The following is a 23,599-nucleotide window of genomic DNA, read 5'->3' as shown; positions in this document are numbered from 1 at the left end:
GTACCCATTTCAGGCCGGTGTGGAGCCGCTGTGGGCAAGACCACAATGTCCCTAGTTGCCCTTAGAAAGCCCTTATGGGGCAACAAGGGCAAAACTTTCATTATATCATATTTATATATCAGACAAGAGCAATTGAACATGGCAGGAAAGTGAGGCGGGAAAAATCCAGACGTTACCTGACATTACGTGAATGCAGCATGGAACACCCGCCTAAAACGAAGAAATGACGTTATCATTCCGCGACAATTGCAACCAAAACATAAAACTCCTTCACGACAGTTGCTCTTCTTCTTTCGGCGGACGGAGTATGAGTATGACGGCGTCTGTGCAGGTGAAGTATCTGCCAGGAAACACGGAGGAGCCGGAGCTGAAGCAGAGTGAGCTCCCGTTCAGCTTCACGCCACAGCTCGTGCACCTGCACAAGGACCACGAGCTGTTTGAGGTAACGTAGCGACAACGAACTGGCCCGTCAAGTCAACCATAGCAACCGGCTAACCATAGCAACCAGACTAACGTAGCTACTGCCCGTGGACGCTGTTTGCAGGATGGAGACGTTCACAGACACATGTATCTGCAGGACCTGTACGCTTCGGGAGGAGACGACAAGCCAAGCCCCAGGTATGAGGTGATTGTGGTTGGCCTACATTGTGTTAAGAAGGAGCAAACAAATCTTTATTTACACTGTAGCAGGTGAAAAGAGTTGTTTATAGACTATTTTGTTAATCGAATAGTCATTAGAGATATTTGTAAAGCAAAAAGCTTCGTAGTGTTCAGCCGTCTTTCAATGCAAAAAATATATATAACCTATGATTAAGTATCTTTAAGAAGTTGGACTGTTGGTTTGATAAATCACCTTGAAATGTATTTTATCACTGTGGACCAAACTATGAAGTTAGTCGATCAATTGAGAACGATTGACAAGATAGGCTACAGATAACAATGGTTAGTTTATATAGGGTCATTTGGTTGAGGGAAATTAGCATGTGGAAACACAAAAATCAGCAAACCTTTTTTGAAAGTAAGAAATAAAAAATAAACTAAACCAAATAAAATTCATTAATGATAAATCCTTGGTATTAGCCGACCCCCTTTTTAACTGTAGCTTATTACAGTGTCAGTGCTGCTTGGGCTGTTAATCACCTTCCTCCACATCTTGTGTTCACAGTGTGTCAGAGTTTGCCTGTCACATCTCTGGCTGCAGTGCTGTCTTCAGTACGCTGGAGGAGTACGAACACCACTACAACTCCCTGCACAGACATGTTTGCTGCTCCTGCCGTCGCTCCCTGCCAAGTGCCCGGCTCCTGGACATTCACATTCAGGAGTGGCACGACTCTCTCTTCACTATCCTCGCCCAGAGGCAGGACATGGTAAGCCAAAGCAAAGAAAATACATAATTATAGTTACATATTTTTGAACATTGTTTGAAGAGCTCTTCCTTCACATTGTTCAGTACCAGTGTTTGGTGGAAGGCTGTGGACAGAAGTTCAGGACAAGTAAACACAGGAAAGACCATCTAATAAGAGTTCACAAATATCCTCCAGACTTCAGATTCGACAAACCCAAAAAGGACAGAGGGTAAGTCGCCACCTTCCATATTTTGTCCACTAGATGGCAGCAAAACATCAGTAGAACTGTTACTTTGAACGACTCAGTTTAGAGGTTAAAATAAGAATAGTAAGAATTTATGCATCTGAAATGAACATTTTTGACATATTTCATATTGACAGATTCTCCTTGCTATAGGGTATTAAAAACCAGTGGGTGTTTTCTTTAAGAACTCCACACTGTACACTTGAAAGTTGTTGTAAATGTTTTTTTTTATTATTGTTTTGGTGCAAAAAAAAAAGTAAAACAAGGCAAGGCAAGTCAATTTTATTAACAGTTTGTCTCAAAGGGCTTTACGTAGCATCATAATAACATCCTCTGCCCTTAGAAAACCCTTTTAACAGGGGAAAATTTGAACTCAGGGTGAGCAACAGAGGAGGGATCCCTCCCCCAGGACGGGCAGACGTGCAATAGATGTTGTATACAGACAAGAAAACTGTTTAACATAGAATATGCAAAAACAGATGCTATAAAGTTGTTAAATAATTATATATTTCTTATATGTGTAAACATAGCATTATCTATTTTGTGTTAACAGAACCAGAGAGATTAAGAAACCGCAGCAGAAAGACTCAGCCATGGAGGTAGTAGATGATGTGTGTGAGTCTGAGGGTGTGTGTGAGGTTATGTGTGATGTGTTGTCTGACCAAACTGAGCAAGGGGAGTCCATGGAAACACATGTGTCTGGGGAAGCGGCTGCGCACACTGCCGAGCCCATCTCTTCTGGGGAGCATGCACGTCTTTCAGCTGCAGCTCACAGCAACGAGTCTGCAAGCACCACAACTGTGAAACCTCGATTCTCCTACAGGTCAGTCTTTACATTTTATCAAGTGTACCAGGGAGTTCAGTACAAAAACTTCATTGTGTTTTTAGGTTCATCCTATGAATTTAAGGCAAGCTTTTAACCATTAGATAAGATATCAGTGTTGTTAATGTTAAAATTGTCCAATTTTTGTCTGGCAAACTGTAGCAGTGTAGAGAAAACTGTAGGAAGGGATCTTTCTGACAGGTGTATTATGTGTATGTGTAGGTTAATATTATATTATTAAATTACATGTGTGTTGTGTTGATATTCACCATAGTTTTCCTATGAAAACTATGAAAACAACAGCCGTGCTCTTTTCTTTCAGGGTCCCCACAACAGTGTGCTTCGGCCAAGGCTCTGTCCGAGGCTTCAGAGGACGGCGGGGAAGGAGGAAATGAAACCACAGGACTGCGCCTTCTGTTTGTCGTTTTTAAAATGTATACTCAGTGCCCTTGACTTGTAATATACTTGCTGTCACATGTGTCTTTTAACTTAAAAAATTAAAGGCTTTTGCAGAAAGAAAACATGTCATGCATTAGCATTTTTTTTGTTGATAGAGAAGAATCCCTTTTCTTGCTACAAGGCTCCTCTTCTTGCTCCTGTGTGAGGTTACATCCAGCAGTTGTCTGTTATACTAGAGGCTGAATAAAATCAAAATGCAATTGCTGTTCAAAAGAAAGCTGCAGTGCAACTCATGGTTGTGCTTGAATCACTGTTTTACAGGGACGTTTTCATGAGGAGAAAAATGAGAGGAATGACAGAATTTACACAAGAGATTTTAATAATTGTACAAAACAAGTTCTCACCCATCAAATATAAAATATACTGTACATTAATGACTGATGTGAGTCTATCAGTCCTGTTTAGCATTTTGGAGTGTTTGCAAAAATAGTTGATGACTTTTATTTACACTTTGTAATGAAACTGGTCTTGGATTTTTAAGAGCTCTTTGAACATTTGTGCAAAAAAGTTCATTTGAGGTAATGTAAAACAAAAAACAACGCAGATTTATTTTAGACCTAATTTGTATTTTTTATGGCTATTATATTAATATAAGTTTGACCCAATTTGAGTATTTTTTTGTTAAATGACTGATGTGTGAGATTGCTTCTGAATTGTAGGTAGCCTACAATGCGAAAGTCAAACTCGTCTGGTAACATTTATTTTTCCACCTTCAGCTTATATAAAAAAAAGTCTGACTGAGTTATTATATCTGTGTCTAAGCAGAAATACAGAGAAATGCTGGTGCTCTTCAGAGTTTTCTATACCACACAAATTTCAAACAAACTGCATCCGTTCAAGGTGATAAATTTCAAAAGGCCTCAGAAATGGAAATAAGACATTCACACGGTCACTTCAGTGAGTCACCAGAAGTTATTGCTTTAAACAATCACATCATCGTCTCTTTCTTTCTTTTTACGTTGAAATAACAAAGAATCAAGTAATTACTGCACAATAGTGGAAAACAGAAGTTAACATGTGAAATTTTGAAAAAAAAAAAAAAAATCCGGAAAATGAGTTCAGAAAGTTTGTGATTTGGGGAAAAAAGAATATTACCGATTACACTGCAAAAAATGACCACATTAACAAATAATTTACGATAAAGTAAATCTGAAACACGTCATAGAAAATGCAAAATTACCCAAGTGGAAATATTGGACTTGTTTCTGTTCCAATTGTCTCTCATCCCTGTTCCTGTTCCTTGAAAATATAAAGAGACCAGTCTGTTCTGCCAACATTTTTATATGAAAAATATTCCTCTCAACGCAAATATATTTTTCACTCTAACGAAAAATATTTTACATTAGATTTAACATGATATTTCAGACAGGTGGACGTTTGTGCAGTGTTTGTTATTTGCTGTGTGAAGGCATTTTTAAAGGCAACTTTCCCAGCGATGCAGCTCAGAGTTAGTGAGGGTTAGGACAGGTAGTACATCCCATATGGTCCACTGAATAGTCCCGGGACAGGTAAGGCGGGCCGCGGTGCGTTCAAGGCCGCGTAGAGGGACGGAGCGCCCATAGGTGCGCTCAGGGGGAAGGGGAAAGCGAAGGCCGGCAGCAGCGGCTTCGCGGCCAGCTTGATCTTCTCCAGCTCGGCCTCCTGCAGTCTCTTGGCCTTGGCTCTGCGGTTCTGAAACCAGATCTTGACCTGGGTCTCTGTGAGGCTGAGGGAGCTGGAGAACTCCGCTCTCTCCGCGATGGAGAGGTACTGTTTCTGACGGAACTTCCTCTCCAGAGAAAGCAGCTGAGAGGTTGTAAAGGGAGTTCTAGGTTTCCTGTTGTTCTTGTGTTTCCGTAGGTTACAATTGGACGGGCTGGGAAGTCCTGGAAATATATAGAAGTCACATAATCACAACACTGGCATACAAAACATGTGATTTGACTGTAGCCTTTATAGTGCCTATAAGTCAAAACAGGACAAGAAGAAGACGTTGCTTGTGTCATAGGAACAGTTTCTGTACTTTTTAAGGCAACACAACCACATATCACTCCATAAAATCCCTCTCCATCTAGATTTACTGAATTTCCTCGTTATTATTTTCTATTAAAACACACAAGGTGAGCAATATTCTTTAAAGCCTATATTTACTTTAGTTTGTTATAGAGTTTTGGAGATTTTTTAGTTTAAAACAGTTTGACAGATGAAAATACCAGGCGTTTCTCAGTGTCAATAAAGACAGGGGGCAGCTATCCAACACTCACTTGGTGGGGATGTGCAAGGACCCTGAAACCAGGGGCTCGTTTCCTTGTCACTGGAGTCCACTGCCTCTGGTTTGGACCGATAAAGTCCACTGGGTGACGCGCACTCGGTCTCCACCGCCTGGACGCAGTCGGAGCCAGGCTCCGGGGAGTGGACGCTTCTGACGGGCGGCCGCTCTGATATGAGGGACTCCACACTGAAAGGCAGATCCAAAGTCTTGGTTTTACATCTTCTGACGGGCGATAGATCCATTTCGTCTGTTCCCATGTCGCCTGTAGCTCTGTCCTCCGGTGAGATGTCCCCCGGAGCAGTCGAGGGTGGTGATCCCTGCGCAGGATTCATTACGCACGACTGAGGTGCCATACAACCAATTTTCCTGCCGCTCTCCTCCTCGCTCCTGTTTTATGTTTTCGTGTTTTCGTCGTGAGTAAATCTGTCAGACCTCTGAGGCTCCTCCGATGATGCGCAGCTGCGTGGTAAACTTCAGATTTGACGCACGGACCTGCCTCTCCCTCTGTGATGTTGCCACAAATTCGTCTTTCATCTTGGCACCCGCCTATCAGTCTGTCGGTGTTTCCACGTGACCCAACCAAAACAGTTTCTGATAGGTCGGGCTTATTATGACACCGTAGTGGTCAATATCATCCACAAAAACCAAAATACAATTACAGGGTTTCATTTGTGCACTCAGACATTACTTAAATAGCACTATTATACATTATATTGTTTGACACATCTTATTTAATATTCATAATATTGACTAAAGATTTCTCTTATTTCAGTGAATATAAATTAAGCTGATGCGGGCAAATGCTGACCACATCTCACCATGACTTTCTTAAGACTTGGTATTTACCAAGTTTAAAGCTGCACTGATCAGTTTTTAACAGGTGATCATTTGACAAAATTTCAACATGACATGTGTTTCTTGTTTTAGAGGAAGTAGGCCTATATATCCGATGCTGCATTTTTCCATCAGCGCTATGGAGCACTTTTGTGCCTTTCAACACAGTGTTTTGATTTTACAACACAGACTGTTTTGATTTAACGTCCTCATCAACCCTGTGCCCAGAAGCAACAGGCAGCTGCTTTAAAGTCCTGCTATACACTGAGATCAACAACAGAGCTAAAAGGACACTCAAAACTGGACTAACTTTCTGACACATACACGACTTCAAATGAATATTCATGACGACTCATAAGCCAGCTGTGTCTTGGGGTGTTTGTCGTACCCCCCTATCAGTGATAATATGTTAATGCTCTATTTACATCTTGTTTAGCTGTTCCCAAGTGGCTAAATAGACTCCAAAAGAGCAAGATGTTAGAGAACATTTACTTTACAAAAGTTTACCAGCATAAATGCTTTCCTTATGTTGCTGAAACTATAGAGCTGCTGTTTGTCCCCATACTGGAGGTTATGCTTGGGAAAATGTTCGCAGTATTTTATCACTTTGTTTCATTAAAGCAGTAAGACAATCCAGGATTACAGTACTTTTTATTCTCTTAAGAGTTATTATCACTGTAAATTTCTGTCTTGTGGCCTGTAATCCAATTATCTATGGTTGTACATTGGCCATATTTCAGCCTATTGTGTTCATTGTGATCCCTTTCAAAGACAGTAAAACCCCAACTAATGTTGCAGGAGCCCATTGAAGGGGCCCGTCCAAATTGGCCTTGTTTTGCTGCTCCTCATATTAAATCGAACCATTTTCAGTGAAACCTAATATGTGAGAGTTTTTCTGTCCTATTAGAGCTATTGCTGGGCTTGCTGCAGCACACTGTCTGTCTGTCTCCGGGACAATTGGTTAAATGAAGTTAACTGTTTCTCTCCCCGAGGTACATTTCTGCTTTGATCCTGTTGCGCCTGGCGCCTGTCTGCTCTGCCCCCCTCCTCTCCCTCTCTGTGTGACAGTGATAGATTGCTGGGTAACCATACAAGCTTTCAATGACTGTAATTTAGTGCCCCGCAACATTACATTCTCCTCTACTTAATGCGAATATTACCACTCTCACTCCCCTTCTGTTTGAAGAAGGATGTAGGGCTGTCTGTAATGTTTTGTTTCTCTTCAACTGTTTTATAATGAATGAGTAAATGATATTTCCTGCCTCTCTCCCTGAGTCGCACGGACATGCCAGCAAAGTCAACAATGAGTTCAGTATTTTGGTTTGAGAGATGAAAATTCATTCAGTAGCTGCACTACAGTTTTATTTATTTTTTTTATTTTTTATTTTTTAATCTTTTTTTAAATCTATGCATTAGGACTTTCCAATGCATTTGATAAATAAAACCAGATCAGTTCAAAGTTTACAGACTCTTACATAAATGCCAACATTTGTTTATTAGCTCAAAAGACAAATACAGCTTAAGGTGATTGTAAAGCTATTGGTTGTATTGGTAATAAACCAAAGTTTTGAACACTTTTTACATGTTTAAGACACAAAATCAAAAGTAAAAGGATCATCAAAGTTTATGAGGATTCATTGTTTGGGAATTTCTTTTAGTACAAAACGTTATACTAATCCATCCAGTATGTTGATGTTGACTTCACTGGTCCTGTTGGTGGAGCTGAAATGTTGCCCAGTTATTAGGATTCAACATCTGGGCACTATGGATATGTGTGCCAAATTTCAGGACTCTCCATCCAATGCCAGACCATAAAGTCTGAAATGTCAACCTGCTGATGGTGTTGGACATAAAATCTGTTGATATTGGAGTTTTTAAAATTCATCCTCTGTGGACAATGAATGTGGCAGTCCATCTAGTTCTTGTTGACACATTTGAAAGTGATGATCCAACTGAATAACACTGTGAACTGTGAAGCCTCGGCACCAGTGTGAAGAAACAATTATAATTTTCAAACCTATTAAACATACAAATGAAAGAAAAAAAATAGCAATCAAACAGCGATCAAACCGAACTACAACCAGTCAGTCTGATTGTCAGCCTGGTTTTTGTACACGCACATGCGCACACACACACACACACACACACACACACACACACACACACACACACACGTTTATACACACCTCTCTGATCCTTGCTGGCTTGCCAAAGTGGAGAATTGTTTAGGGAGGTAATTGTGGTTTCCAAAAGAGTTTTCCCTTCAAACAAGCATGTTGAGACAAGCTTTATATATTTCATTTTTTAAATCATTCTCTTTCATGAGAGTTGGCAGGGTTTCCAGTTCTCTTAAGCAAACTTTGTGGAGGGGGCCGAAGTCATGTGGGATAAACATTTATGAAACACACAGCGGGGAGCGTTGTGGTGAAAGTGTATCGTCTTTAAAAGAGACGGGAGGCCTGCCCGGTGAAGCATAACAGAGTATTATCCTGTGTCTGAGTGGACGTGCCAACTTTGTGCAGTATGTCAAAATCTCCATGGATGTGCGATCACAAACTTTCCTTTTCCGGCTGACATTTACAATAAAATCACACCCTATATGAATTCTCTTTATATTCACAGACAGAATGCAGTGTTGATTGAAATTCAAACAAGTATTAGCATTTTTACGATTTGGTCCATTTCCTTCAGCTCATACTGAGCCGTTGTTGGTGTGATTAAATTGGTCCTTTCTCTGGAAATGACTCTAAATGTAAAATATCATATGTCTAGTCTCATGTCAAGTCTCAGTAATAAATATTCCAGAGTCCACTGCAGCTTTCATGTCTGAAATTACATTTTAATGCCAAATTATGTTTTAAATTGGATGGGATACTCTGTCTCATCTTTTTTATTTTCCATGTACAATCCATGTAAAGTCAGGATTGAGTTCAGGTCATGTGACTTGTGTCCACAACTCTAAATTTACAGCCCTGTAACCTCATCTAGCTTGTTCATCACCACGCCATCACTGAACGCCATTAACTGTGACTAGTTAATGTCCTGCCATCACATGATGATTATATCACGTCACGTGGTAGAATGAAGAGGCCTCATTGAGGACATTAATAAGAGCAAACTTAAAGCTACCGTAGCAGCGTCCATGACATAAACTGGGATCATTGGATTACAGGACTATTTATATCTATTTATCACAGTCAGACCATTTACATTGGAATAGGCTGCTTACAACACTCACACTGTAAATTGAATTGATATGAGCGTTTTATTACATTTGGCCCGCTTGACTCCAGCTCTGTTTCGCTCAGGCCCAGTCATGCCAAAGAAGAGTGTATGGAAGGCCTGGGGTCTTCCCACAGCATCAACTGATCTGAGCTGGATGGGAAGTGCCACAACTTGTTAGCCTTGATTAGTTGTTTTATCTTTCCCACCATCATCAACACATTGTGTCATGTGAGCTGCTGCTCTCTCTACACCCAATGAGGGTCAGGTCTAACCTGTCAGTGGCGTCACTGATATGACCCGCACCAACCATACTTAAGTTTTCACCTGAGAACATCGCTCAAGGGGTCGCACAGTGAACTATTACTGGAAATTTTACAAAGAGTTCACACAGACATTGTATTTTGCCAGTTGTGTGAAAGTAAACAGGGTTAGAGCTAACTTTTGTAGGTAAGACTTCAACAGTTTGAATGCTGTCCAGGAAAACCACTATTTGAATAATTTATGTGAAACTATAAGTGTAGCCATATCGAAAGCCATAAATGTCGTCAACTTGAATTGTTAACTTGAAAATACATTTTAAGCCCACATGACCTGCAGTTGTCTGATCTATGCATTATTTGTGAGTCTGTAATTCCCTCCTGGAGGACGACATGTTTGGGACTCAAATGGCGGATGATGCTTGAAACCTTTGTAATTACCTGATGGGTTGTTGATTGGTTAAGTGCTTTTCATTTATCTTGTATATGTTAGCATGATTCGGCTGCCGGGGGGGGAAGCGTTGACAAGCAAGAGGCGAGTGGGTTATTATGCCTCTGTGTGTTTTGTATGTAGGATATTGGGCTTGGTGACAGGAAGGCGCGTTCCACATGGCGTCCAACAGAGATGAGCAGAGTGTTTGGCTGTCGGGGACTCGGCAGTGAGTCTTACCTGCGGTGCCAGGTGCTAACAGGTGAACACAGAGATATTGTTGCTCTATTGTTGCAGTTTGGGAGGAACGGAGGGGGGCAGAGGGAACCGGACACCCTCTCTGGACTCGGAGCGAGCCAAGGGTTAGGGTGAGCTCAGCGACCTCGCTGACAGCAGAGGTGGGGACTCAGATGGTAGCCTGCCATGCACTCTGTGAGGATAATGATGATGATGATGATGATGATGTCAAATTATCATAGGCTGTTTATTGTGTGGCCATGGTAGCAGATGTAGGAGTCGTTAGTATGTGGGTGATGACAGAGGAGGAGCTGAGGACAACGCAGGACTAATGGGAGCTAGAGAAACCTGACACACACACTTGGAGGTGCAGCTTCTCCCCATGCAGAGTCTTAAAATATAGACAAGCTCAACTATAAACTACTGAAAAGTTCTTACCACAAGATACTGTATAATACTCTCTACATATTTTTTATTATCTACTTGTGTTCCCGTTTCCTCTCCACAGTCTGTGGATTTACAGTGAATTAAATTTGACAAATTTTCTGTGTCACAGCATCAATTTCCCACTTTGTCTTAAGTGAATTGTAGCGTGAGGTCAGACCACAGCACACTGGGAGACGGCAGTGAACACAGTTTGGTGTATCCGCCTGCTGGAAGCTGAAGATGGCTGGATCTGTTTTGTGTGTCTTGCAAATGTGTTTGAACATTTCCAAACAATACTAAAATTGAATTCTCTGAAACCACTTGCATGATGGCAGCAACACAGAGATACTTGTGTTTTTTGTTTTTAAGACTGCGGTACCTCTTTGAATTCAGAAAGAGACAAAGAGTAATATGACTTTTTTTGGGGGAAAAAAAGTTATTTCCTTCCGTGCCAGGAGACAGATGAGAATATTACACTCTAATGTCTGTGTGATCAACACTATATTTAGATTAGAAGAAGCTCAGCTCAGCTGGTAGATGGATTAAATTCCTCTGGACACAGCCAGACTAGCTGTCTCCCTGTTTCAAGCCAATTATGCCATGCTAAATGAGCACAAATCTGCTGGCTTTAGTGTCATGTTTACTGCACAGAGACATATGAGAGTGGTCCATCTTATCTCACTCTGCAAGAAAGTAAATCAGCATATTCTGGAAAGAAATGTTAAACTGATCCTTAAATAGAGGAGAGCTGAAAGTCGCTTGAGGCGCCTTTTGTTTATGAAGCATATAAGATATTTAATTGTCGTAAGAGTTGTCTTGTTTTATCACTGGAGCAAAACCTGTACATGACTGTGTGTTTGAAGTCTCGTACACTGAGACTTCAAAAGATCAAGTTGATAATGTCAATAAATGACGGTTTCATCATCTACTGAGGCTCTGAGGAAGCCACAGAGGAGCTGCAACTGGAACAAATTGGGGTTACATGCCTTGCTCAGCGGCATTTTTGACTGTGGGAAGAGTATTTTGCATTCACAAACCCCTCATGCAGACTCTTTCAGGCTATCAGAGGAACTGAGTCAGTGTGATGTTGTGGTCACACTTTTATCTCTCATACTTTTAGCCAATACTGGACCAAACATGTCTGCTACAGATTCTGGGTTTAAAAGAAATATAGTTTAATTAAAAGATATTTAGGATGCTCGTCTGTATTTGTGTGAGAATGTGAGTGCGTGCCTGTGATCTCAGCGCAGTGACAACCTGAACAAATATGCTGAGTTGATTCTTCTGAGATTACAATAGATTCCACGTCGTCTCATGAAGCTCTGAAAGAGATGGGAGGGCACAGCAGAGGCCCCTGAATAAACAACCATTAAATTCTCCCTATGAGGGGAGCCTTCAGACTTGGAGCTGTGCTACAAATAAAACTTAAAAAAAAAAAAATCCTCCAAAAACTTAATAATAGACAGAGACAGAATTGAATGCAGGGAGAGGGAAATTTGTTGGAATAAGGAAGCCCATTTTATCCAGTCCACTTTATCTTTTTATACTGGATGCTTGAAAGCGGCAGATTAGTGGACAGGGAGATAAAGCGAGGAAGATGGGTGGAGGGAGAGAAGAGGGGGATGAAGGAGAAGATGAAAGCTTTGTTGTGCTGATGCTTAATGAGCTGGAAAACACAATTGAACTTCTCTGACTGTGGAAATTGCTGTGAGGGCATCGTAAATTAGTGCCAGTGTGGGAGCTAGCCTGCTGACAGAAAAGGGGCTTTGTGTGGTGAAGGCTTCTTCACAGGCCTGCAGCCACTGGGATCCTCACAGCGGTATATCATAGCCTGATCTGTCGCACGACAAGGTTCGGCGGATACTTGTAAAAAAGGAAAAAAATGGAGGAGGTTACTGCTTTGGCAGCATTTTTGTTGCCAGTGTAATTCTTGCTCTCTGCTAACCCACCTGTTGATTTGTGTTTTACCTTTTCCCTGAATCCTCCATAAGTTTTTTATTTGATACCGTCCACGCTTCCTTTGCACACTGCTACCTGTAGATTATTAGTCCATAAACAGCGAGGCCAGACAAAGAACAGAACAGACAAAGATATGACACAGTGGATAAGGAAGAAAGGGAGCGAAGAGAAGATGGGTCTAACTCTTCTCTGATATGCAGTGAACTCCAAAAAGGGTGACTCCTCATTCTGGCTTTGCAGGCTTGGCACATGCCTTCTGTTACTAAGTGGCTTCATATTGAAAGGCTCTGCGGACGCTATTCTCTCTCCCACTGGGTGCCAGCCTCTCTGCCCTGGCAGCTGCTGGGCTTTAGAATAGACCCATAGTTTCCCCTCTGCAGGTGAGCTGCGCAGCCAAAACAGGGCCCCTGAAAGGCTCTTTCACAGCCTCAATAGGAAACTGACTTCGGGAGAGAGGAACGGGCACACAATGGCCGCCTTCTCTGGACACAGAGGACATGGAGATGAGCTATTGGGGTGCTGCTTTAGTTTTGCTTATAGCCATGGCGAGGAGAGGTGATGAGAGAAGAGAGGAGAGGATGAGTTTCCCCAGTTAAGTTTTTCAAGGCGTGCCCCTCAGCGTTTGTCTTTTCCTTTTTTTTTCTTTTTTTTTTACAGCTCTGCCGCTGCCGTGCAGGGATGTCCTGTCATCCCCCGTCTCTGATGTAATTGCTGTTGCCTTTGAAACTTGACGAAACAAAATGTTTTTTCCATGTCCTGGGGCGATGGGGGTGACACTCAGCTCTCCCCTCCACACCCACCCTCTTTCCACCCTCCTCCTCCTCTGAACTCCCTCTCGCCCAAGCAAGACTCTTCCCATGCGGGGAGAAGAGAATGCACCTCCCTCTGCCTCCCTCTCACCTCCTTTTCATAGTTTGCTTTTTAACTTTCATTAGCAACAGCTTTCACTTGACACTTGAAGACTTGGCAATGGATAGATAGGGTGAAGGAGGGGATGAGAGATGAAGAGAGTAAAAAAAAGATAGAGGAGTGATGAAGGACAGGAAAAGAGGGTTAGTCATTTCAGCGTATCCACATCCTGTCAAAGCAGAAGAAAAACAACAGAAATTCACTGAGTCACTGAATCTCTGCCTCTTATCATGACTTTGCGAATAGTACTTTTACTTACTGATGATATTGATTGATTGAATTGATATGTTGTGGTTTCAAATGTATTTTATACAACACTCCAGAAGTTTAAACTGTGTGTGCGCTCATAATTTGGTCACATATCCCCTCCTTCACAAAACTAAAGGGAAAGATCAAAGTGTTACTTTTCACCTGTTCACCAATAGTGACCTGTATCTTTTCTTGATCTCACAGTCGACTGTCTTTCTGCCCAATGAGATAAAATGTTCGCCTGGAGCCAAACCAGTGTTAAAAGCCAACATGGCCACAGACTGTTGTGCTCTTGATACTGTGAAAATTTGAATTTGAATAACAAAGAATTACGATCTTATACAAAGAAGTAGTAATATTTGAGATAGCGAAAAATACTTTAAATGCTTCAATCTGCTTCTGGACAACAGGTAAAATAAAACATTTTGATGTTTCCCTGTAAAGTATGATGATATGTGGCTAAATTATGGAGTCATGGATAGAAGTTTGACATCACTGATATGCACAAAAAAATAATAAAAAATACATTTTCCCACCGAAGTAGTACCCTTCGAGTAGTAAACTATACATGTTTTTTTCTCATTCACCCCGTCAGGAAATATGTCCCACCCTGTTCTTTACAGAAGTGAATCCTGAGCAGAATCAGACATGACTGAGGCACCGCGATACATTTTAGGACAAGCTCTATGGGTTGTAGTCTAATAATCAAGACAAATTATTGTTGATTATTGTTTGAGCATGATTTTGTAATCAGTGATAATAACCCTATCATAAAACGTACAAAAAAAAAATTAAAATAATTAAAACCCTTTGACCTAATAGTAGCGCCAGGTTGCATGTTATTAATCTTTCAGTAAAATGAACGAGGGTCAGTTTAATACCTGCTCCTGCTCCAGAAAACAGAAATATTTCCACAGAATATTCATTTGTTATTGTCTTGCAGTTCACATATAATTTTAAAAACAGTCATCTGAGAGATTATGGGGCCTTTAGCCAACTAATATAATTAACTTTGGTAAGAAGATGCTATCAGTCCCTGTCTCATTTTTCCTCTCTTTTCTTTCTTTCTTTCTTTCTCTCTCCTTCTCTAATCAGTTCCACTCTGTTATTGCTGGCCCCAGGCTGTTTACCTCTTTGCTAAACTGCTTTTACAAGCATGAGACCAAAGCCTGCTCAAATGTCTATTAGACCCTTTAAATACCCACTCAGACCCACAGTCACTGAGCGGCTGACCTGAAAGCGGTTGTTACCATCATTATGGAATCAATGCTCGCTGATCTGGCGTTCCTCACACCTTCTTAAGCCAGGAATGGTTTCCCCCTCTGAAGTTAGTTGAGCACTTTTGAAAGGTTAAGTGGTGAATGGGGGCTCTCATGGCAGCGCAGAGGGGCTGAGCAGACTGACAGAGACAGACTGTGACCGCAGCCCTGGAGAGCATTAAACGCTATGAAATCCCGGACAGACAGTTTAACATAAATTCTGAGGACAGACATGCTCATGAATGCACCATGCTTCATGTACTATTTGCTCTGAGGTTTTGAGAAGAAAGAAGCATTTCCTGCAGTCAGACCAGCTGGGAGTGATTTAGTGACATTAGTAAAATCCCATTCTGGCAAGCGTCTTTCCTCAGGGATAAGTTCATAGGACTATGTAAACCAATAATGTAACAGCAACCCTCTTCGGTGAGATTCATCTTGTGCAGGCTTATTTGAACACAGTGGGCATCATTATTGTGTTAGTTTAATTTGCAAAGAGTTGTGGGGAGTTTTGAATTTGGGTACAGTGTTTAACTCTCATCACTACATGTGTGAGTAGCTGCTGAAATACACACGGCCTGTAGTTTTTGCATCTACTACACTGGATTGGGTTATTAGAACAGAATTTATTGTTTTATATTTTGTTCACATGAATGAAATGTGAATTATTAAAAAAAGAATAAAAATCCTCTGAACGTTCTGGTAAAATATTCCCTCATTTTTCATATTATGCTTTGTTCTCTTATTGTAACCCATAACATATTTTAAATAGTTGCCTAAACAGAGATTTACAACAGTGAGTCACTGATTATGCCAGCAAAAGGCAAATCAAGCTCAGTGAGAAATTTCAAAGCATTTGTGCCATAACATGCCGCAGTTTTAGATACCACGTAATTCTCAAAGTTTAGTTTAACTTCCTCTTACTTTACCCTCATATTGAGATATATCTAAATCAAAAGAAGACCAGTATAAACATCACTGCAGTATCTCCTTTTATGGCATCTACTTCTGCATCCGCTCCTTTTCTATGTCTGAACTGTTTGACTGCACTTTATCTGGAGTTGTTTTATCCACATTATGTAAACATGTCCGTCAGCAGTAATCTTTTCACTGGAGAGACGCTGTATGCAACAGAGTGATATTTAATATGTTGAGCTGCTGGGGTTCAGAGGAACTGAGGAGACACTCGACATTACTGTTGTTTCAGTGAGCAGTGACTGTAAAAGACTTATTTACAGTACTTCCCTTTAAAGTAAATTGGATACAGTGGTTTGTACATGGCAACGAGTTATCACGTATCACTGATGGCGACCCCTTCCTCTTTCATGCTGTGTCTCTTTCTGCTGCCGCTGCTGCCGTTGTCTGCCTTCTGCAGGTATGTAATTATGGTTTGAAAAGGTTGGAGCCAGACGTTCCACAGGGCACAGCGTGGGAACAAAGCCGGGTCTGGGAGGGGAGGTCAGGGAGCGCGGCGGCTGCACGGGGGCTTCAGACTACAGAGATAGACATCTTAGGGACAGTCATCGTCCTCAAATGAAAGCCTGCGAAGTGGAGTGGATTCAGAGGTCTGACTCACATCCTCTGACTGTGCCGAGGATATTTACTTGGCACTGAATGACGTGCAATGAGCAACTTTGCTATTCTGGCATGAATGGAGGTCGTTATAGTAGCTGCGGCTGATGAACGATGTATTACATGTAACAGGATTCCTCAAATCCGATTACAATTTGTCATTGTGAGACAGCGCAGTTACTGAGCATTATACACAAGGGCAAATACACACTCTGTGTAGTTCTTAAATACTGGAAATGTCTTTGCTTCATAAAAGCAGGCATTTAATGTCATAAAACCAGAATGCAATGTGAGCCTTTTGTGTTTGGGGAGATTTTTTGCATTAGAATAGGTACAACACTTGGATTTTGACTAGAAAATATCAACATTTATTTATCAGTATCTCACAGATTTTAGGTCTTGTCCACTTCAGGATGTCAGTATCCCTGTTTTGTGTTTTAAACTTGAAAGAGACCGTTTTTTATTATAGTTTTGTTGCTCTCATTCTCACATGAGTTGAAGATTAGCAGGGTAAGAAGACATCAGGACTGTGTTGATCCTGGGGTTGTTTATTTATTCGAATATAGCACAAATTTCCAATTGTAAGATGCTAATGAAATTAACATTAGTAAAGATTTTTGGTCAAATTGCTCCCTGTACTGAGAGAAACTTTGCTGTTACGCCAAACCAGCACATGAGAGCAGCCCTAGAAGCCACGCTCCAATCCAGTTGTGGATAAACGGGGAGGACCAAAGATTAAGTAATCATCTTAATTGAATCAGCTGGGTGTAACATTCTTTGTCACCAGGCAGTCTGTAATTATCCTTTGACTATGTGACAAAGAAACCACCCTTATTTCAAGTATGAGGATGCACCAAAAGGAGGCATAAATCACATACAATCAGATACAAATAACAGTCTTTTTATTCATCTCTACATATTCTCACAGGCTGAACCTTTTGTTTCTTATGACAAAGGAGTGTATAAACTTCAGAAGATTAGAGTTTTGTGGACTGATCATATCTGTGTAATATCCTTATCTCTACTGAGAGAAACTAAAAGCAGACAGCATGAAAAAGTTTCATCTGCCGACATCACTGCACAGAGAGGGCACATGTTTCTTTAATAAGGATGAAAGCGCGGCACTCTTGTAACCGGATCTCTCTGTAGCAGGCAGCTTTCCATCAAGGAACAGCAGGATCCTCTTTTTAACCCAGGAGCATCAGGACAGATGGGACCGTGACACGCAAACTCAAACACACACAACTCACCAGTTCAGAGCGTGACAGAATCTGAGAGGATTTCTGTGATGTTATGGATACTTCTTCAATGTGAGTATCAAGAGAAGGAGAGGGGGGGAGTGTGCAGTGTGAAGAACATCCTTAACACCTGTCCCCACTGTTAACACCTGTACTCGGTGTCTGCCCGCTCTGTTGTCGTGACACTGTTTCACAGGATGCGCTCCCCGCTGAGTGCATTGAGCCGACGGCTCTGTGATGAATTTTGTGGTGCTGGGGGTCAGATGTTAAAGGTCGGGGCTTCTCCAGCTGGCAACCAGGGCCGCTGTGGACTCCAGTGAGGAGGCATTCAGTGGCTGGAGCAGGAGGGGGGACGAGGGGGAGGCCGAGGCTGTTTTTTTTCTCTGTGTCTTGTTTTAAGTACTCCACCCTGAAAGTGCTTTTCGTTTCTGGCACCATCATCACTTGTCTCAGATAACGACTTAATAACGGCTGAAAAAGCAGATAGTTTAAATTTTACAGGGCTCAATCTCAATTGAAGGAGCTACAATCAACATTTTTATCCTAACAGTGGCTCACATGACACACATGTGTGACTGATTCACTCTTAATGATTAATCCAAAGATAATTATTTCCCAAAAATCACAAAACACTCTAAGGCAATCTACTTTAAAGCTATTGGAAATTCTTTTGCTGTACTGAAATGCTTTGCAATTTATTGGTTTTAAGGTCTCACGTGACTATGCTGTTACAATAAAGGTTTTTTAATAGTTTTAAAGGAGAGCTTTTGTGATTTTTAAGCACATATACGTCCCCATATCCAAAGAGCATCTCAAACTGACATCAGTTATCACATTGTTAAACATAAAACAACAGCAACAACAAGAACTAACAGGTAAAGCCACATCTGTAAAACTATTCTGTGAGTGCATGTCAGTAGTCATGTTTCTGCAGTTCCCTGCTTAATCCTGTAGAGGGCAGTTTGTTTAATTAATGAACCACATCTGCCAAGTTTTGGCATGATGTGTGCTTGATTTAACAGAGTTTTCCAAAACATTAGTTCTCCTCGAGTGGAAAATGTGTTTAATGAGAAGCGTACAAAACACAGTAAATAGCCATTAAACTTACTTTAACAGCTCCCACATGTTTACTGAGTTTATGAGGGGTGTGATTGAGGCAGGATAAGGGTGTGAGGTATGTTTGTGTGTGTGCGTGAGAGAGAACGGGAGGGACCACCTGAGCTCTCCCTCTCATTATTGTGTCTATAATATGATATTTCCATGGCTGATACACACTGTCGGAGCTGTGTGATGGCTCTGCGTCAGCCCCGAGCAGCTGGAGCCACTAATGGCCGGCGTTCACACAGAAACTCAGTGCGGCTTTTCAGATTAGCCGCTCTGGACAAAAAGGTCAACCATATTCCTGTGCGTCTCATCTGAAACAGACAAAGAGTTTCCCAGTCCTCTGTCATCAGTTACATAAGAGACAGCGGAAAGTTGCTCTCTCTGCCTGTCTCCTGTGTAGTCGGACTCGTGCAGCTCCTGGTCCATCTCCCCTCAACTGCCTCTGCTGTCATCAGTGCCATTATTGCTGGAGAACTGTCTCAGATATTACCTGTGGAGCCACAGTCAGGTGGCTCCAGGCCCCAGACTGACTGGCTCATCACTCCCGTCCTTTAACCCCCCCACCCCCAAAACACACCTAATATCCAGCCTCTTCAGGGAGAAGGCATTTTATTAAGCACTTAGCATCAAAACATGCTCAGGGCAGTGTCAAAAACTGAACTGCGGGCATGTTACTTTCGAGCAGATGGTTCACTAATTCTTTCTGCGGCTGCCTCACGAGCCTGACAGCTCCTCCGTTCACCAGACCGTCGTCACAACATTTCATGTTCGCCTCCGCTCTTCCATGGAGGTCCTTCCCTCAGCCCTGTAATTTGTGCGGTTAAACTCCACTGTGAGATGTCTAATGTGTGTTTAATGGGTGTTGGTGAGGCATCAATTAAGTTAATTGTAGATCATTGAGTTAATTTTAGTTATTTAGAAAACCCCAGCTTTCCTAAATGTTGTGAGTGATGGGGGATATGACGGAAGACTGCGAGTGAAGACAGTGGTGGCGGTTAGCTGACAGCCCCACGCTGCAGGACGACCTTTATGGGATTTACTGACAGTAATGATGAGGATGAAGGAGGTTTTGGTGCTGATGATTGTTTTAGTGCAGAGGGGTATCTTTTCTGTTTTCATACAATTATGTAATATTAATTCTCACACCTCAGATAATGATAGTCTCTGTTGAGGTTTAGCATGGAGTCTGATTGTCGCCCGTTAGATATTGAATTTTATGTTTGCCCTTTTACCCGTAGAGAAATCTTGATAAAGATGCCACTTTAAGTCAAGTAGAAACACGACGGCTGCATTCCTCACAGTTTCAGCAGTGATAAAGCTTCTATGGCTTTTGGGGCAGAGCCAGAATAACAGATGTTGCACTTAAGATACAATTTCAAGAGAGTGCTGTCATCGGTGGCAATGACATATTAATCTACCGTATCTGACTACACACTCTGCATGTGGGTAAGAGACACTGCAAACTGTGTACACAAGCATCCATTGCTCATGCATGCGCCCACACACCCATGCAACAAGTGTGCAACAGTAACATTAAGAAAAGTGAAGCCAAGTTTGTTCATTTTGAAATGGGAATTCAGTCAAATATTCATTTTAGTGGTTTCCCCCATAAATTGCTGCAAGCTGCAACATTTGGAGCATGTTTTCTAACCCAGAGTTACGAGCATAAATCATGACTTAATGTTGCATTTAAATAGTTACAGACAGGCAATTTATTCTTGGCTCCCTCTTTACATTTTGTGCAATAACATTGAACGGCTGTGTGTGTTTGTGTGTGTGTGTTTGCTTCACAGTTTATTGGGAGCAATCATTACTTGCTGACAACTCCCATTCGTTCTGGTCTTGCTGTTACGTTTTCTGAAAAGTTTGCCATTCATGTGACACATGCACGTTCACACGTTGAACCACCACATGCACCGAACCAACAGCAGGATACAAACAGAAGTACGTGATGTGGCGGGACAAGGAAAACGTATTTGCACCTCATGTGCTTGGCAGATTAAACCAAGCCTGTGATGAGTCCTAAAGGTGTCAGGGTATAATCTGTACACACCACATATAAAGATTCAATTATCCTCATATCACCTGCAGGCTGTTTGAAAGAAGAGAGACTCATTGAGGTATCTTGCCATCTTTCATTCTTGGTTGGCTCCCAGGCTTGACAATTACACTACATACATTTCTTCATCACTAAAGTATAAACAAACTCATTGTGAAATATGACCAATATATGACCCCAATAAGATAAATCTATGAACAAATCAGAGCAATAAAACATGAATGTACATATTACATTTAGAGAATTTTAATAGGGGGATGTGCTTTGCTGTAGAATCACTGCTAATAAAAAATGTAAGTGGCAGTAAAATGAGATAAGTTAGATAAAGACATAAATATCCCTCCCTATTTTTGTGGTCAAAATGATGCCACAGCAGCAGACAGTTATCTTAGCATAAAGAGTGGAAACTGTGGGAAACGACAAGTTAGGTTCTGTTCAAACATTTTTTTAAAAATCCATCTAACAGCTCCTCTTAAGCTCACTAACGAACATGTTATATGTCATTAGTTTAATGTGTACAGAGACTTAAGTGACAATTTGCTCTTTTATAGGGGTTATGTGCCAAAGCTAATTACTGCTATTCCTTTAAAAAGTTTCCGTATTAAATATATAGTATAAGATTTTACACAGTAGCCTAGTATTTATTTATACTGCATCTTTCCACTGTTGCTGTGAAAAACAGATCTTGATCACCTTGATGGCGTGACTGAGACGTGATTCAGTCCAATGGAGAACGACTCATTTGCTGAGCTGCAGCTCTCTGCCACAACCAGAGGCTGGTTCAACCACAGAGGAGCATGTTTTCCTGGAAACCTGTGGGAGCATCAGAAGTTCAGGGAGCACAGAGTCATGTGGTTAATCTGTGTTGGTAACTGCTGGGCCTCTGGGCTTCACATGAAAGCTGTTTTACTGATTGTGTGCAGAGCACAGAGGGTGGATTGGTAGAAGCCTCTGCACACTTGATCCATCAAACCTCACTTTCAAGGCCTTGGAGCTGCGGGTTGTCTTCTCCTGGGGTTGTGGTTTCTCCGATACATTTCTGTAATGGCTCAGCAGCCAGTTTGTCATCAGTGGTGAGCCGGGGCCGGGCAGCAGTGTTTTTATGATTATCTTCATAAGGACAGTATTATTTAAAAGAATAGATTAACATTTTGAAAAATGTGATGTCCCTCTTGCTGAAAGTTGAATGAAATGATGACTACCTCTCTCTCATCAGTCATGTCTAAAACCTGTAGCCAGTTAGCTTTGATTAACACAATGATTGGAAACAGCTAGCCTGGCTCTGTCCTGGTGTAACAAAAACAGCCTACCAGTACCTAATTGATACATTATATCTAATTTGTTTAATTCATTCAATAACCAAAGCGTAGAAACAACAATTTTTGCTTTTACAGGGGCTAACTTCAGCAGAGCCAAGCTAATTGTTTCCCCCTGCCTTTGGTCTTCATGCAAAGCTAAGCTAGCTGTCTGTACCTTCATATTTAGTTTACCAACATTTAAATGGTATTGACTTTCTCATGGCATTCTTAGCATTTATCTAAATATTCTTTTAAATAATGTTATATACTGCAGCAGTAAAAACTGAACAGGCTGTTTGCTTAGACGTCTGGCATTTGCTTACTTAGGGAGAGCATGTTTAGGTCGAAGACAGTAGGCCAGTGAGTGACCTGGGTGTGGGGCGAGTCGAGGGGCAATGTTGGACTTGCACATATGGATCTGATAGAGAGGGCAGATAACCAGCAGACGCCGTGGAGCCATCCCTTGTACAGGGCAGGAAGTGTGCGGTGTGTCTGTCTGCTCCTGTTCTATACTGTACTGTGTGTGTGTGTGTGTGTGTGTGTGCTGAACCCTTCTGTCGTGAGCTATTATTAACCCATATGTTAACTCAGTGACTCCCCCACTGTCATATGAAGAGTGAAGGAGGTGTAGTGAAGAGTTCTAATATTGCCTCAATGTCAACAGTAGTGTGATGGACAGTGAGAGAAAGCTGAGATTAAATCATATCCCTCAGGGATGTATATGTTATGTTACATTAGCTGACTTAGTTTGTGGTGGTGTATGTATATCTACATAGGTTTAACCTATAGCCTTTGAGTTAAATGGTTTCTTTCTTGGGTGCATATCAGAAAAAACTGACTCATAAAGAGAAATTTAATTTACTTTAAACAGCTCATGTAAAACACACACTAAAATAATGAGTTTTACATGTGTGGATGGGATCTAGCATGGACATATTTCAGAGCTGACACACTGAACAGTTGATTCACTTTAGTGGTGCCTGGTCTTAAAATCACAGATGAATCATCTGCCTCCAATCTGTCCTCCTACTGTGAATGTGAATGTGAGGGGTAATTAGTTGTTTTAAATGGTTGAAGCTGTAAACCGGAGGGAGTCTCTCTTATTCTGAGAAGGTTTCTGTATAAATCATTATTGATTACTGATACAACCTTGGACAGTGTCCCTTTTGAATAAAACCATTGTTTGAATATAACATATTGGCAACACGTGTACACATCCAAAATCAGAGTAGAATTCAATTTCTAAAATGTGTTGAAATTGTTACAGGTAGAAACAGTGAAGCAAACTGTGTCAACAATGCTGAATTGAGTGTCAGCTTTGTTTTTGATATATGCATAGTCCAACACATAAACATACAATATCATTTCCATAGTAAACAATGATATACTTTTTTTTGTTGTTGTTGTAGTTCACTGAACCCTA

General features: G+C 41.3%; 2 protein-coding genes across 3 annotated transcripts; one reads left to right on the top strand and one right to left on the bottom strand.

Moving 5' to 3' along the window:
- The first annotated feature begins 252 nt into the window (after positions 1 to 252).
- Positions 253 to 2,872, top strand: znf511 (zinc finger protein 511). 2 transcript variants are annotated; one of them, XM_083987881.1, is made up of 6 exons: positions 253 to 442; positions 545 to 625; positions 1,166 to 1,367; positions 1,451 to 1,575; positions 2,144 to 2,413; positions 2,736 to 2,872. In XM_083987881.1, exons 2-6 carry the CDS (start codon positions 546 to 548, stop codon positions 2,806 to 2,808), a joined length of 750 nt encoding a protein of 249 aa, XP_083844007.1. In that variant the 5' UTR covers positions 253 to 442; position 545; the 3' UTR covers positions 2,809 to 2,872. The 2 variants fall into 2 exon arrangements, with proteins under 2 accessions (XP_083844007.1, XP_083844006.1); XM_083987880.1 differs by having other exon boundaries at positions 268 to 442; positions 545 to 618.
- Positions 2,873 to 4,330: 1,458 nt separating this feature from the next.
- msx3 (muscle segment homeobox 3) lies at positions 4,331 to 5,476 on the bottom strand (the record flags this gene model as incomplete). Its single annotated transcript, XM_083988229.1, has 2 exons — positions 4,331 to 4,737; positions 5,116 to 5,476. 2 exons carry the CDS (start codon positions 5,474 to 5,476, stop codon positions 4,331 to 4,333), a joined length of 768 nt encoding a protein of 255 aa, XP_083844355.1.
- Between the last annotated feature and the right edge of the window lie 18,123 nt (positions 5,477 to 23,599).

The sequence above is a fragment of the Trachurus trachurus genome (genome assembly GCF_905171665.1).
Source record: "Trachurus trachurus genome assembly, chromosome: 15".
Classification (NCBI taxonomy): Eukaryota; Metazoa; Chordata; class Actinopteri; order Carangiformes; family Carangidae; genus Trachurus; species Trachurus trachurus.
Note: the sequence above shows the minus strand (reverse complement) of the source record. Positions and strands in the feature narration are given on the sequence as shown.